The sequence below is a fragment of the Callorhinus ursinus genome, unplaced genomic scaffold, assembly GCF_003265705.2.
Source record: "Callorhinus ursinus isolate GAN/ISIS: 27379988/994484 unplaced genomic scaffold, GSC_fseal_2.0 scaffold2, whole genome shotgun sequence".
Lineage (NCBI taxonomy): Eukaryota > Metazoa > Chordata > Mammalia > Carnivora > Otariidae > Callorhinus > Callorhinus ursinus.
Window position 1 is genome coordinate 108,577,601 of NW_027397064.1, and position 17,319 is coordinate 108,594,919.

The 17,319-nt window shown below is 35.5% G+C and overlaps 1 protein-coding gene across 2 annotated transcripts in view; it reads left to right on the top strand.

The window, feature by feature from the left end:
• Positions 1-17,319, top strand: part of UGGT1 (UDP-glucose glycoprotein glucosyltransferase 1) — a 118,203-nt gene that overhangs the window by 49,126 nt on the left and 51,758 nt on the right. Inside the window, exons 18-22 of one of the 2 annotated variants that reach the window (XM_025857975.2) lie at positions 3,176-3,340; positions 12,554-12,674; positions 15,351-15,449; positions 16,343-16,366; positions 16,885-16,979. In XM_025857975.2, the coding sequence (XP_025713760.1) occupies positions 3,176-3,340; positions 12,554-12,674; positions 15,351-15,449; positions 16,343-16,366; positions 16,885-16,979 (504 nt within the window). The remainder of the gene's footprint in view (positions 1-3,175; positions 3,341-12,553; positions 12,675-15,350; positions 15,450-16,342; positions 16,367-16,884; positions 16,980-17,319) is intronic. The other variant, XM_025857976.2, reaches the window with a different exon arrangement.

Sequence of the window (17,319 nt, forward strand, 5' to 3'; positions counted from 1 at the left end):
TTGGGAAGCACCAATGAGTTATGTTCTCTTCAGCCATGATACTGATGGCACTGCTGCTTTAGTGTTAAGTCCCCTTGTTTTAAAGTGTATTAAGTCAGGTTTAGTGTTGCAGCTGGTCATGAGGTCTATTCCGGGTAGACTGAACACGGTTCCATTGTTCTATTGTATACTTCCATTCACTCACTTGCCTTATGTGTTTTTTAAAATAAAATGATAAGGTACCCAGTGATTTTCTAGATAGACACAAACAGCAAGAATAATACTCCGTAGAAAAAGAATAGATGAAATAAAAGGAAAGAAGGGCCATTTGGGAATACCAAAGAATCGAGGGAATTCATGAAGTTTTCTCATATTTTACATTTGGAAAATGTGTAACTTTCTTTTTTAATTTTTAATTTTATTTTTTTTCCCTTGGAAGGGAGAAGTGCCCGATTTTACCCCAGTGTGCTTGCTTGTTTGCTCTTTACCATTTTAACATTAGATCTTACATTGTTTAAAAAATTTTTTTAATTCAAGAATGATTAACATAACAGTATTATATTAGTTTCAGATGTACAGTATAATGATCCAACAATTCTGTACACAACTCAGTGCTTGTCATGATAAGTGTACTCTTGATCCCCTTTATCTATTTCACTCATCTCCTTACCTGGAAAACGTTTCATTTTAATTTTCTCATCCTACTGAAGAAACAGTACACATTTCCTTTTCATTGTGGATGATTGCTATGTCAAAGGTATTTTCTTGAGAAATATTAGACAAATTGATAAAAAGGATATTTTTATATGTATTGAAATCTTGATTTTACTGATGAATCAAATAAATGTGTCACAGACCTAGCTCCTCAGTAATTTCCCAGTCTTGGCTCTTTTCCTCATCTGTACTGATTAGAGGCCCTTCCTATGTAAGCAGATGATCTTAGGCCACTTAATTTCCTATTTGAGTAAACATACTTTCATGACAAGGATATTGTGAGATTCCCAGAAGTCCTAAGAATCTAATGATTAATAAGATTTTCAAAACTGTAGCAGCTGTGCCTCCACATGAAAAAGCCCAAGAAAAAGATTCTTTTGAAAAATTTTTAAGGAGGAATAATATCATTTAGCAATTGTTACTACACTTATAAGTATCTGTGCTGGGGTGCCTGGGTGGCTTAGTTGGTTAAGCAGCCGACTTGATTTCAACTCAGGTCATGATCTCGGGGTCCTGGGATCAAACCCTGCATCGGGTTCTGTGCTGGGCGGGGAGTCTGCTTTAGGATTCTCTCCCCCTCTGCCCCTCCCCCTTTGCGCATGTGCGTGCATGTTCTCTCTCTCTCTCTCTCTCATTCTCAAATAAGTAAATAAAAATCTTTAAATAAATATCTGTACCTTTTGTATAAATCTGAACCTATGATATCCTCTGTATATGATATTTGAAAGTTGTAATTATTTGTACTAGGCAGTATAATTAAAGTGGCATTTTTAAACGGAAGATAATGTAGTCTGATAGGTGTGTATTTATATCTTTCAGGCTAATAAGATAGATAATGATATTTAAGAAAAGTCCTAACTTACACATGTAGACATTTTGCGTTTGGCATGTTAACTCCGAGTCCTTATAAATTTCAGTTATCATTGTGAGTAGCTCATTCATAAGATCTTGCCTGTAATTATTAAAGTTTTTAAATTATTTATAGTTAACATTTTTAGTTATTGATAGAAATTCTCATGTAATTTTTAAGTTTGCCTTTTTGGTAATTAGGCTGCATTCTGTTATTTGGTCTGGTAAGTTTTTTATGGTTTGTAAGAAAAGAAGGTATATATAGTCAAAACATCTCCCTCCCACTTCTGATTTTCACTCAGTTGCCATTTCCAGAGAAAACCAGTGTCATTTCTTCTTGTCACTTAAGAGGTATAATGTAGGTTTTGTTTTGTTTTATTGGGGGATAATTTTCAAAACTGAAAGTATGTTAAAATTGAGTTTTTAATGAATGTCTGGGAAATAGTTGAGACATCAAAGAACAGAATTAACATGGTAAGAATTTTAGAAGTGTAAATTTTAAAAAAGTATAAACTATGATATATAGAAGTGGCAGAAATCAACATAGAAGGCCTTTCTGCCTGTGCAGAAAGTCTGTACCATTAGTTACTATTGTGGCTATTGGACAAATATTGGACAAATTGATAAATTTTGTGGCTATTTGTGGCTAGATCTGATTAGAAACTAAGTAGTCTGTTGCTGTTGATGATTGTCAGTTACCCAATTGAAGTACTTTTCTATTTATATATAAATATATATAATTCTGCTATTTTCAGAAAGTATTAGTTAAAAGATGTCTAACAAGTATGTTTTAAGGAATCCTTTTTACATCTTGGGTAGTGATATATGTTTTACTTTGACAAGTTAGTTATGAATTTTTGGTTGATATGTAGGGGGAATGTACCCCTATACTTACCACCAGAGAAGAATGTTCATCTTAGATATATTTACCTTTTTGTTGGCCTGACATTTCCCTGCTAAGGAACCTCTTTTGTCTTGGAGAAGGAAAAAGATTGGGCTTAGTATATTTTAGGGCAGTTTTCAAGCGCTGTTTTACCACTAGCCTTGTTTTGTTTTCTAAAGTGTAATTTCTATGTTAGTGATAGGGATCCTTTCAAGTTTAGATTGGGGTGTAAATATTTCATCTCAGGCTATCTGCCCAGGAGCACTCATAATTTATGGCAGTCTGTCATTGTGCTGCCCATTATGGTAGCATCTAGCCACATGTGGCTTTTAAAATGAAAATTAATTAATTTCAAGTGCTCAATAGTTACATGTGGTTAGTGGCTACTGCATTGGACAGCAAAGATAGAATATCTCCATCATTGTTGAAAGGTCTGTTATACGTCTTGGCTAGAGTATATGTAATTAAAGTTTGGTAGCCTGGGCAGCTTCAAATTACCCTCACCCCCAAATCACTTCCTAATGTGCAAAGTTTTGTGGTTTTACAAAAACTCAGTAATCAGTTTCAAATTACCCAGTAGGATATTAACTGTGTCTCTTCTGATATTTCTTTAAAGGCATTTCTTTTGTTATTTCTTGGTGACCATATTTCTGTTGATTTTACTTTTCTCATTAGCACATGCATGTATGAAAACTATGTCCATTTGTCTCATAAAGGACAAAAAAATGTTTGTGGTCCCTTGTGTTTCAGGAAGCAAGAGGCTACTATGAGCAGACTGGGGTTGGGCCACTGCCTGTTGTTCTGTTCAATGGAATGCCGTTTGAAAAGGAACAGTTAGATCCCGATGAGTTGGAAACCATCACAATGCATAAAATCCTGGAGACCACAACCTTCTTCCAAAGAGCAGTGTACTTGGTGAGTGGTATCAAGGGTGATTTTGAAAGAGAATGGTTTGCTTATGTTTTTGTAGGCTCTGTAGTAAGCAATAAGATTCTTTTTTTTTTTAATTTTTTTATTGTTATGTTAATCACCATATATTACATCATTAGTTTTTGATGCAGTGTTCCATGATTCATTGTTCGTTCATAACACCCAGTGCTCCATGCAGAATGTGCCCTCCTCAATACCCATCACCAAGCAATAAGATTCTTTAAGTATTACTGTTTTTTATACACCACTTGTAATTGGTTTATGGATTCCCAGGAAGTTGTGCTATAATGAAAATATTCACAAGACTTTGTGCATTGTATTTGAAATAGCTAAGTTTATTGTTGTCAAGATTAAATATTTAAGAGACTTTTGTTCTACTTGTAAGGAATTTTGACTTTGGAAAGACTCAAATATTATATATATATAATATTCATATAATTTATATATATGTATAAAATAGTTATTGTTGAGGCATAATTCACATGCCATAAAATTCAGTCTTTTAAAGTGGACAATTCAGTGTATTTAGTGTATACACAGAGTTTATACAAGTATAACCTCTGACTGATGTTAGAACATTATCATCACCCCTAAAATCCAACGCCCTGTAGCATTCACTCTGCATTTGTTTCTGCCCTAGACCCTGGCAACTACAAATCTGTTTTCTTTCTCTATGGATTTGCCTATTTGAGACATTTAATATAAATGGAATCATACAATATGTGGTCTTATGTGTCTGATTTCTTTCACTTAGTGTAATGTTTTCAAGGTTACCCAGTGGGAGCATGTGTCAGTACTTTGTTTCTTTTAATGGCCAATTAATAGTTCCTTGAATGGATATACCATATTTTAAAAATTCATTCATCATTTGTTACAAATTTAGGTTTCTACTTTGTGGCTACTATGAATAATAACAATCTTGTACAAGTTTTTGTGTAGACATATGTTCTCATTTGTCTTGTGTGTATACCTAGGAGGAGAATTGCCTGTTTAATAATTCTGTTTTTAACAGGCTGTTTTCCAAAGCGGCTGCACCATTATACATTGCTACCAGCAATGTATGCTGGTTCTGTTTTCTCCACATTCTAGCCAACGCTTGATACTGTCTCTTTAATTATAGCCTAGTGGGTATAAAGTGGTTATCTCATTGTGGTTTTGACCTGCATTACTCAAACATGAATAATGTTGAGCATTGTTTCCCGGGCTTATTGACCATTTTTTTTTTTTTTTTTTGGAGAAATGTCTATTAGAATTATTTGCCTGTGTTTAATTGGGTTACTTGTTTTGTTATTGTTATGAGTTCTGTATGTGTTCTGGGTACTAATATAGGATTTGTCAGTATTTTTCTAATTTCATGGTTTGTCTTTTCACTTTCTTGGTGGTCAGTCTCTTAAAGGACAGATGCTTTAAATTTTGATTAAGTCCAATTTACTTTTTTTTCTTTCGTTGCTTGTGCTATTTGTATGAAATTATTGCTTAATTCTAGGTTATGATGATTTATACCTATGTTTTCTTTTGTGTGTTAAAGTTTTTTCTCTTTAACATTTAATTCTTGGATGTATTTTCAGTTAGTTTTTATATGTGGTGTGATGTAGAAGTCCACCTTTTTTTCTCATATACAGTTTGGAATGCAACTGAATGTCTTTTGGGATATTCAGTTGTCCCAGTACTATTTATTGAAAAGAGTGCTCTTCTCCCATTAAAGTATCATGGCACCCTTGTAAAAAATAAATTAACCAATAATGTATAGGTTTATTTTTAGACTGCCTATTGTTTTCCATTCGCCTATATGTTTGTTCTTATGTAAGTACCTCACAGTCTTGATTACTATTGTAATCAAGTGTGAATTTTCCACATTATGGTTCCCAAAACCATATTTTGGGTTTTTCTTTCTCTGTTTTCTTTTATAAAGATTGTTTGGCTGGTCTATGTCCCCTTCATTTTCATATGAATCTTAAGATTAGTTTGTCAGTATATGCAAAAAAAGGCCACTGTGTTTCAATAGGAATTGCATTGAATCTTTAGATCAGTTTGGGGAGTATTGACATCTTAGCAATATTGAATTTTCTAACCCATGAACCCAGGATGTGTTTCCATTTATTTACGTCTTGTTATTCTTTCAGTGATGTTTTGTAGTTTCCAATGAAAGGAGTCTTACACTTCTCTCATTAAGTTTATTTGTTATTATTTTGTTCTTTTTGATGCTATTATAAATGGAATTATTTCCTTAATTTAATTTTTGGATAGTTCGTTGATAGTGAATAGAAATACAGTTGATTTTTGTATATTGATCTTATATGCTGCAACCTTGTTGAACTTGTTTATTCCAAAGCTTTTTTTGAAAAAATTCTATATAGAAAATACTGTCATCTTACAGATGACAAAAGCATGTCATCTGTAATTAGAGATAGTTTTGATTCTTCCTTTTCAATCAGGATGTCTTTATCTCTTTTTTTTATTTTTTCTTTTCAAAATGTCTCATTGCCTGTCTAGAACTTCCTAGTACCATGCTGAATAGAAGTAGTGTGAATGAACATCCTTGTTTTGTTCCCAATCTTAGGGGGGAAGCTTTAGTCTTTCACCTGTAAGTATATTAGCTACAGGGTTTTTGTGGATTCCCTTTGTCAATTTATGGAAGTTTTCTTCTATTCTTAGTTTATTGAATTTTTTTTTATCATCAACATGTTGGATTTTGTCAAATACTCTTTCTATATCTATAGAGATGATAATGTGGTTTTTGTCCTTTATCTGTTAATATTATGTGATTTTTATGTATTTATATAATTGTTACATTTTTTATATCAATTAATTTCACTAGTATCCCAAATCTTTGCTGTTATATAGCTCTATTTATTTCCCATGTTATGTTGTTATGGTCATACAAATCATTGAATTTGCCTATTGGTGCCCATCAGCACCAATTTATAAGTATTGCCTTTTATAGTTGTCTCATAAGTGAAATAGAAAAAGAATTACAAACAAAAATATATTCAGACCCTTTTTATATTTATCTATATTGTTACCTTTACTTGTGCTCTTAATCTTTTTGTGGGGATTCAGGTTAGTGTCTTGTGTCCTTTCATTTTAGCCTGAGGAAATCTTCTTAGTGTTTATTTTGGGTTAGATCTGCCAGTGAAAAATTCTCTTTTTGTTTTTCTGGGAATGTGTTCATTTACCCTGCACTTTTGAGTGATAGTTTGCTTGGATATGGAATTCTTGGTTGATTATCTTTTCCTTCTAGCAGTTTGAATAGGTCATTCAATTGCCATTTGATCTCTGTGGGTTCTCTTGAGAAAACAGCTGTTAGTCTTATTGAGGATCCAGTCTGTGTTAGGAATCTCTTCTTGTTCCTGTTTTCAGGGTCCTTTATTTGTGTTTCATTTTGGACATTTCATCAATTTGTCTAGGTATGGAACTATGAGTTATCCTACATGGAGTACATTACATTTCTTAAATATCAAAATTAGGGGCTTTCCTTCCAGTCATTTTTTCTAATAGTCTTTCTGCCTGTAATGACTTCTTACACCAAACTACTCAGAATTAGGCCAAATGTGACAGTTTAAGGACACAGTTTCCTACAAGGTTGCCCTTACTTCAGACACTGGCCATAAGTTTGGGGATCCCCAAGTCACTGTCACTTAGTATGAACTGGCTAAAAATGCAGGGACACGTAATACCCTTCTCAGTTTTGGTAATTTGCTAGAATAGCTTACAGAGTTCAGGATAGTTCTATGCTTATAATTTGTGTTATGATAATAAAATAATGCAAATGTGAACCAGCCAAACAGTGAGGTGCATAGGGCAAGGTTTGGGAAGGTTCCAAACATAAAGATTCTATTATCTTCCCCCCTTGAAGTAAGGATACGTTGCTCTTCCTGCTCATTGGTGTGTGATAGCACATGGGGTATTGCCAACCAAGGAAGCTCAGCCAAGTTTTGGTGTCAAGAATTTTTACTGGGGCTTCGTATGTAGCCGTGATTGATAGAATCATTGGCTACCTGATTACCGCTATCTCCAGAACATTTTTATCAACTCATACAGCAGCTCTTTACCCACTAAACAGTAACACTTCATTGCTGGCCCTCATCAGCCACTGGTAACCACTCTTCTCCTTTTTGTGTTTATGAATTTGCCTATTCTAGGTGGCATCATAGAATATTTGTCATTTTTCTGTCTTGCTTATTTTAAGGTTCATATGTGTCACATGTATCATGTATCACAATTTCCTTTCTATTAAAATTGAATTATATGTATATGCCACATTTATCCATTCATGTGTTGGATATTTGGGTTGTTTCCACCTTTTGGTTATTGTGAATAATGTTGCTGTGAACACTGGTGTACAAATATCTGTTCAAGTCTTTGCTTTTAATTCTTTTGGATATATACCTAGTGGAATTGCTGGATTGTGTATGGTAATTCTGTCTTTAACATTTTGAGGAACTACCAGATTATTTTTTAAAGCAGCCATACCATTTTACATTCCTACCACCAAATATACAAAAATTTCATTTTTCCATATCCTCATTAATAGTTGTTTGGTTTCTATTATTTTAATGATGACCATTCTAGATGGTGTGAAGTGGTATCCTATTGTGTTTTTTTATTTTTATTTTTTAATTAAAAACATTTTTTTTAAAGGTTTTTGTTTATTTTTTGACAGAGAGAGAGAGACAGTGAGAGAGGGAACACAAGCAGGGGGAGTGGGAGCGGGAGAAGCAGGCTTCCTGTGGAGCAGGGAGCCTGATGTGGGGCTTGATCCCAAGACCCTGGGATCATGACCTGAACTGAAGGCAGATGCTTAACAACTGAGCCACCCAGGCGCCCCTGTTTTTTTTTTTTTTTTAATTAACATATAATGTATTATTTGTTTCATGGGGTACAGATCTGTGATTTATCAGTCTTATATAATACCCAGTGCTCATTACAACACATAACCTCCCAATGTCTATCACCCAGTTACCCCCTTCCCCCACCTCCCTCCCCTCCAGCAACCCTCAATTTGTTTCCTGTGATTAAGAGTCTCTTATGGTTTGTCTCCCTCTCTGGTTTCATCTTGTTTCATTTTTCCCTCTCTTCCCCTTTGATCCTCTGTCTTGTTTCTTAAATTCCACATATCAGTGAGATCATGTGGTAATTGTCTTTCTCTGATTGACTTATTTTGCTTAGCATAATACCCTCTACTTCCATCCACGTTGTTGCAAATGGCAAGATTTCATTTTTTGATGGTTGCATAATATTCCATTTTGTGTGTGTGTGTGTGTGTGTGTGTGTGTATGTGTGTGCGCGTGCACACGCCACTTTTATCCATTGTGGTTTTTATTTGCGTTTCCTTAAGGACTAATGGGACTGAGCATCTTCATCTTTTCATGTACTTATTGGCCATTTGTTTATCTTCTTTGGAGAAATGTCTATTCAAGTCCTTTACTCCTTTTTGAATTAGGCTCTTTTTTTGTTGTTGAAGTATAGCGTTCCTTATGTATTTTGCAAATTTATCCCTTATGAGACATGATTTGCAAATATTTTCTTCTCTTCTGTTGTCTTTTTGCTTTTTTGATAGTGTCCTTTGATGCACAGAAGTTTTGAATTTTGATGAAGTCCAACTTACCTGTTTTTTGTTGCTGTTGTTGACTGTGATTTTGCTATCATATCTGAGAAATCATTGTCAAATTTAATGTCATGAAGATTTTCCCTAATGTTTTCTCCAAGAATTTTATAGTTGTAGCGCTTCTATTTATGTCTTTGATCTATTTTGAGTTTTGTGTGTGGTGTGAGTATGTAAGGGTCCCACTTCATTCTTTTGCATGTGGATATCCAGTTTTCCCAGCACCATTTGTTGAAAAGACCAAAAAAAATAGTTTTAAAAACTACTTACCATGCTGATTGTTAATGCATTTATAAAAAAAAAAAACCAGAAAACCCCCCCAAAACAAAAAAACCCCACCAACCCAAAAAACAAAACCCCCAAACAAAAAAAATGTTGGCTAAATTCTGTTGTATGTTCCCTCATGAATAAGGTAGTTTTGTTAAGGAGTTTGTTCTTCATGCAGCTACTGGAATAAAAGGTGAAAACAATTTTTATTTGAATGAGTGTGGCTTATCTTCCCAAGTTAAGAATAGTCTAGAAGAAATAATTATTTTCTTTGTTCAAGTGATATTAATGAAAAGATAAAAGATAATTCAAACATTTTGGTTTTCCAGCATCCATTTAAAGCATTTCTTTTTCAACATTGTGGGATGTAAAAATTCAGAAGAGTTTTTCTGCTTTTCAGATATCTGTTGTGTAAAAGAATGATCATTTTCAAATAGTCCCCCTTTGAATGCTAGTTTTCCTCTGTTTCTACTTATATCGCCAGTGAGAAGTTTGGTTTGGTTTAGCTAAAGAAAATTTTATTTGAAATATTATGACAAAAGTCATATGTGCTCCTATACATATTTAGAAAATACTAAATTGGGAGAATATTAAAGTGTCTAAAGTAAAAATGAGGGTTCTTCCTTTCATCAGAATCCCTAGAGAAATAGCCCTTTGTGCCCCCGTGTATATAGAAATAGATATTTACATATGTATTTTTTAGCTTACCTTTCTAATTGAATATATCTTTGCTTTGTGTTTCTGAGCATATAACTCTTTGTTAGTACTTTTAGATTGCTGCATAGTTTTTTCTTTTTTTCTGAGAATGAACAGTAATTTATTTCATCCCCTAATGTTGGACATTGCTTGTAGAATTTCACTGTTATAAATAGTGCTGTAATGAATAGTCTTACATGTATATCTTTGTAACTTTTTTTTTTTGAGAAATACCAGTTATTGGAATTGGTCACAGGGTAATGTACATTTAAAATTTTGAACTAGAATCACTATAAAAAGGTATGATATGCAGATGGTGTGAAATTCAAATGTGTATAGAGGTATAAATGAAGAGAAACTTTCACCCATTCACTCCTGTTCCCCTGCCAGTCATCTTCTCTTTCTAGAAACAACCATTGTGTGTGTGTGTGTGTGTGTATGTGTGTAGATGGGCTGTATTAAAAGGTATGTACATTTAAAATTTTGATAGATATTGCCAAATTGCCCTCCCTGAGCTAACTAGGCTTCTAAGTGGCATCAATTCAGATTTATCAGAGAGACCAAAGTTGTATACATGGGTGTACATCTATACTAAGTCATCTAGTAACTTTGTGGTCTTTTGAGTTGTATGGTTGGTTCATATGCTCATTATTAGTTTATAGTTTGAGAATTTGCATACAAGTTCTCTGTCTCTCAAGATAAGTAGCCACAGAAGATGCCTAATTGGAGTTTTTTAGACTTTACTGTGTATATTTGATTTACATCTATCTCTCCCTTGAAAATTGCTTTAAAATATGGTTTTATATGAAATATTTTGAGTGTGAAGAACTTGCAAGTTTCTATAGCCATTTACACATGGCTTTGAGATCACCTTAATGAAGTACAAATATTTCTATATATCTGAGAGGTATGAAAGGGAAGAAAAAATGAGAAATGATTTCTCCTCCCTGAAATATAATTGTGACTCTGGAAATGTAGCATTACTTTGATGTCTGGGATTGAAAAAAGCTTGGGGTGATTTTTGTTTTTTAAGATTTATTTATTTGAAAGAGAGAATGTACGGGAGGGGAGAGGAGCAGAGGGAGAGAGAGTCTTAAGCAGACTCCATGCTGAGCATGGAGCCTGACACGGGGCTCGATCTCACCACCCTGAGATCATGATCTGAGCCAAAACCAAGAGTCAGGCACTCAACCAACTGTGCCACCCAGATGCTCCTTGGAGTGATTTTTTTTTTTAATTTTTTTTATTGTTATGTTAATCACCATATATTACATCATTAGTTTTTGATGCAGTGTTCCATGATTCATTGTTTGTTCATAACACCCAGTGCACCATGCAAAACGTGCCCTCCTCAATACCCATCACCAGGCTAACCCATCCCCCCACCCCCCTACCCTCTAGAACCCTCAGTTTGTTTTTCAGAGTCCATCATCTCTCATGGTTCGTCTCCCCCTCTGACATACTCCCCTTTTCTTCCTCTCCTGTTATCTTCTTCTTTTCCTTTTTTCTTAAAATATGTTGCGTTATTTGTTTCAGAAGTACAGATCTGTGATTCAACAGTCTTGCACAATTCACAGCGCTCACCGTAGCACATACCCTCCCCAATGTCTATCACCCAGCCATCCCATCCCTCCCACCCCCAACCACTCCAGTAACACTCAGTTTGTTTCCTGAGATTAAGAATTCCTCATATCAGTGAGGTCATGTGATACATGTCTTTCTCTGATTGACTTATTTCACTCAGCATAACACCCTCCAGTTCCATCCACGTCGTTGCAAATGGCAAGATCTCATTCCTTTTGATGGCTGCATAATATTCCATTGTGTATATATACCACAACTTCTTTATCCATTCATCTGTCGATGGGCATCTTGGCTCTTTCCACAGTTTGGCTATTGTGGACATTGCTGCTATAAACATTGGGGTACATGTACCCCTTCGGGTCCCTACATTTGTATCTTTGTGGTAAATACCCAGTAGTGCAATTGCTGGATCGAACGGTAGCTCTAATTTCAACTGTTTGAGAAACCTCCATACTGTTTTCCAGAGGGGTTGCACCAGCTTGCATTCCCACCAACAGTGTAGCTTGGAGTGATTTTTATTAAGTGCTTTACTAAGTGCTCTAAGCACATTAAGTGCTTGAGAGAAGGCATTTGGCTTTTTCCTTTAGAGGGAGGCTAACTATGAACAGCTCTCAGGATGGATTTTTGGTTATGGTAACTCTTACCTAATTTGTAGGGCTTGCTGATTTCTGGGGAAGCACAGTAGTGTGTGGAGAGACTACATAAACTTGGCTTTGCATTTCATACTTGAATCTCCTTAGCTCTGTAACTTTGAATAAGTTATGTAAACTTTCTGTACCTCAGCTTCCATCTTTAAAACGGATCGTCAATAACATCTGTCTCACGTTGTTGAAAGAGTTAAAGATAATATACATACATAACCTGTCAAGCTGTGCTTGGCAATGATAGGAACCTGTAACATGGAAACTTCTGTTTTTAAGTGTTATCAATACATAAGAAGCTATTGATTGTAAAGTTAATGACTTTTTACTTTCTAATAAATTATTACTGCTCTAATTTGTTTAACTCTTATCCTGCCCCCACCCTGTTAATTTTTTTTCTTGTAGGGTGAACTGTCCCATGATCAGGATGTGGTAGAGTATATCATGAATCAGCCAAATGTTGTTCCACGAATCAATTCTAGGATTTTGACATCTGAGCGAGAATACCTGGATTTAACAGCAACCAGTAAGAAGCATTTCAGGAACAACTTTGGGCTTTTTTTCATTTGTGTTTCAGAATCTTTGCATCTATTGGATTGCAGTGTTTAGAAGATAACCCAAGATTATGACACAATCTTGTTTTAATTCATTTCACCTTTAGTTCATAACATGAGTCTCTAAATTCATAAGAGTTTTCTCCAAAAAGAGAGAAATTCTTCGTGTATAAATCCTTGTAAACTTTGAAAAATATCCATTTTTTTTTTTTTTTTTTTAGAGAGGGAGGTGGGGAAGGAGAGAATTTTTTTTTTGAGAAAATTTTTTGTAAAGATTTATTTTTATTTTTATTTATTTGACAGAGAGAGATAGTAAGAGCAGGAACGCAAGCAGGGGAGTGGGAGAGGGAGAAGCAGGCTTCCTGTGGAGCAGGGAGCCCGGTGCGGGGCCCCAAACCCAGGACCCTGGGATCATGACCTGAGCCGACAGGTGCCCCAGAGAGAGAGAATCTTAAGCAGGCTCCACACCTGGTGCAGAACCTCTCAAAACCCTGAGAAAATGACCTGAGCCGAAATCAGAGTAGGACGCTTAACTGACTGAGCCACCCAGGCACCCCTCCATTGTCTTTTAAATGCCAGCTTTTTAGGCCTTAGGTGATGAGACTACATCTGTATTGTTGACTTTCTTACAGTCATAAAGCTGTTAAGCAGCTGTCTTTTCTTCATCCTTGTTCTGGAATCAGCTAGCAGTGATGTGGACAAACACCCCAGGTGGTTTGACTCTGAGAGGCTAGGAATGCCTATCTAAAAATAAACCTTCATTGGGATAAAGTGTACATGCCGTAAAACTCAGTCTTTCACAATCTTGTCCACAATTTTTAGCGTATTCTCAAAGTTGTCTAATCATCACTGTTTAATTGTAGAGCATATATCATTCCCCCCAAAAGAAACCATGTATCCATTGGTAGCCACTCTCCATTTCCCTTTTTCCTATCCCCTCCGCAGCTGCTGATCTAGTTTCTGTTTCTAAGGGAGTTTTCTCCTGGGTATTTCATATAATTCGGAGCTTTCTGTGACTGGCCCTTCTTGTTCACTTAGCATAATGTTTTTAAGTTTTATCCGTGTTGTAGCATGTCTCAGTACTTTTTTGCCTTTTTATGGCTTACTAATATTTTCTTGTATGGATAGTCCACACAGTCCACACTTGGCTTACCTAATCTTCAGTTGATGAGTGTTTACATTGTTTTCACAAGAATACCTTTTCAGGGGTAGTTGTGTGAAGCCCAGATGCCAATTTGTTCCTTATGCCTTTCCTTGCTGCTCTGAAGGCCATTTCAGCAAACAGCTGGAAATAAGGTGGAGCTGTGGCCACTTTGCGGAAGTCTCACTGGGTGAGAAAAGATAGGTGTAACAGAGAAGTACAAACCACGGGCATTTGCTGTTGTGGTAGGGTGTGATGCACACAGAACTCCACTAGGTGTGGTTGTTAGTTTATGGCACCTGTCTCTAATCTCCTTGAAGCTGAATTCCCTTTCTTTTAGATAGAGGAAGATGTACATCTCTGCTTATATTTGAAAAAGGAAGTAGTCAGAAAGTGACATAATCTGTTTCTTCATAGTTAGGTTTTAGCTTTTTACCAGAAGTTTTAATAGAGCAAGTCAAGCAGTATTGGGAGTTTTTGTCCTAAGTTTTTGTTGTTTCCATCATTTTACTTTATTTTATTTTATTAAGATTTTCCTTATTTATTTGACAGAGAGAGAGCACAAGGAGGCAGAGCAGAAGGGAGAGGAAAAAGCAGGCTCCCCACTGAGCAGGGAAGCCCGACACGATGCGGGGCTCGATCCCAGGCGCCCCCATCATTTTAAACTAAACTATAAAGAGTTCTCTTTGGAGCATTCATGGATAAGGAGCACAACAGTAGTTCTGTGTGTTTGGATATCTTTCTCCACTGAATGTTGAAGTGACCAGCTGTGGAATGATGCTGGCTCATGGGCTAAAATGTAGTTTGCCTGGTGAACATTTTGGAGCTGTCTGTGAAGGAGCAGCTGGCATCCTTCTCACCCAGGGGTCCTGGTTCCCTTGTTACCTACAGTGTTCTTGGCCTTTATTGTCCTGGGACCTTCTTAGAAGGATACTATGTTTTAAGACTTTAAGACTTTTGGTGCTTTCTCCCCTCCCCTACATGATGTTATGAGCTGTGTCTGTCTTACTTACCATTTCTTTCCTTTTACTGGAATATTGACTTAAAGGATAGTAGGTCCTTGGTAAGGTCTGTTGAGTGAAAGGGTAGATGGGTGAGTGGGTGGACAGACATAGAGGGAGGGGTGGATGAGCCACCTATGCTTGGAGGATGGTGAGAGAAGAGTGTTAGAGTGCAAGAATGCATAAGATTGGGGAGATTCTTAGAGATAGAGGGTTTCTGATACAGGATGGAGACCATTTTGTAGGTAGGAAGAAATTACTGGGTAGTTTAGATCAAAGGAATGACTACATGAAACTGGGATTTTAACAAAAGTAACTCGAGGGGAAGTGAACGGTAAGAGCATGGTCCGAGGGCAGTAATTGTTCAATAAACCTGAAACAATAGATTTCACTCATGTATTTTTATATATCTTGTATTATGGACAAATCAGATTATCAGTTGAATATTAACATTAGATTGAATTTAGGCACGTTAATTATGAATCTGTTTCAACTTTCTCTTCCAGATAACTTTTTTGTGGATGACTATGCTAGGTTTACTGTTTTGGATTCCCAAGGCAAGACTGCTGCTATAGCCAATAGTATGAACTATCTGACCAAGAAAGGTAATCCATTTTAGGCTTATCTTGGATTCAACATTTTTTTTTCTTTTTTTTAGTATTTGTAGAAATAATTCAATCTTTAGTGTCTGCTAGAAAGAGATTTCATCATTTCTTTTATTTTTTGGTATTTGTAGAAATAATTCAATCTTTAGTGTCTGCTAGAAAGAGATTTCATCATTTCTTTTTTTAATTATTTCTTATAATGATTTGAACCCAGAAAATACCTGTTTAAAATTCAATTCTTTATGGAGTTTTTGAAACACCAAAAAGTGGAGTTTTTGAAAATTCAAATGTTGTTTTCTTTTATTAGGTATTATTTATTAGCTATTAAGGTGAAATGAAATATTTTTTCATGATTCAAAATGTGAAAACATTTATGATTTAAACATGGGTTAATGGATTGAAAATTGGTTTGACTTGCCTCTTCAGTAACAACACTGAGTTAAATTTTTTAGGGTTTATAAGATTAACTTGGTCCTAGGAATCCTTGTGCACATTTTAAAACTGATTTTTAATATGGAGTCAGTTATTTAGGCTAATATTGTGTGAAATGATATTTTAATGGCAGACAGATCCTTTCCCCCTCTGGCCAATCTTACTATCCTTTCAAAGCACTGACTGTCATTTAAGGCAGCTATTTTTATCCATGCTGTAGCCTTGTCCTAGGGAGAATTTCTGGCTTCCCAGATCTGTGTAAATAAAAGCAATTGCTCCATTTGGTTCCTCAAAGAAATTGGTTCCGAGGGGCCCTGGAACAGTGCTATACAGCTAAGGGGACTACGGGGCAGAGAGAAGATTGATCATATTAGGCATTATTTAAAATTTTGACTCTTAAGGTAGGCATCAGTTATAGCAATGACATTTTCTTCTACTCTTTTTCCTTTACCTCTTTCTAGGAATGTCCTCCAAGGAAATCTATGGTAATTTTAAACTTCAGAATGTTTGGGTTCTTTTCTTAATTATCTTGTGTGGTTCCAGGCAATGTTGTGATTCAGAATTTATTGACACTTTATTGTGACATTTCTGGAACCTGTGGGTAACAGTAGATAATTTGTCAAATGCAGATAAAATTTGTATAAATTGTATAAATGTTTGCGAAGAATTCTATTTCAGAAAGTTACAAATTAATATGATTAAAGACTGTGATATGTTACCCACATGTTCAAAGGCTCTTTTTCATGTATATGTTAACAGTTGCCTGAGCCATAGTAGAATTAATAAATGCATGTTCCTAGTTTGTAATTAAGCCACATGGAAGGTTACCCTTCTTTCATTCTAGTATAGAAGTTTCACTACTTTTGCTTTGTATCTTTATTAAACTTGTCATTTTCTTATTTTTTGCATGGTTTTCAGAAATTATTTGGCTTAATAACAATATTGAAACATAGAATGTGCTTTCTTCCCTCCGACTCAGTGTGTTGTTTTTGTTTTTCTACAGATGATTCTTTTATTAGGCCTGTAACTTTTTGGATTGTTGGGGATTTTGATAGCCCTTCTGGAAGACAGTTACTGTATGATGCTATTAAACATCAGGCAAGTATCTGCACCTCCATTCTGTGTGCTGATGTTACTGTTCTGGGTGGGAAGCGGGAGTCCTGCTTTTTTAGTACTTGAGGGAAAGGACCATTGTTTCTTCGAAGGTCTGCCCACTAGTGAGAAAAGAGGGGAGACTGCAGTGTTCTGACTTTATTTAAGGGTATAGATTCTTATAGAGAAAAAAAAATAATGAGATGCTTATCATAGACAAGTTTTTATTGTGTGACTTCATGTTTTGCTGCAGAGATGCTGCAAAGATCATGCTGTATGTTGCATGGGGCAGGCAGGGCCTTTTCACTGAAGGAGGTGTAGATGTGGGGAAATACCATGCAGACAC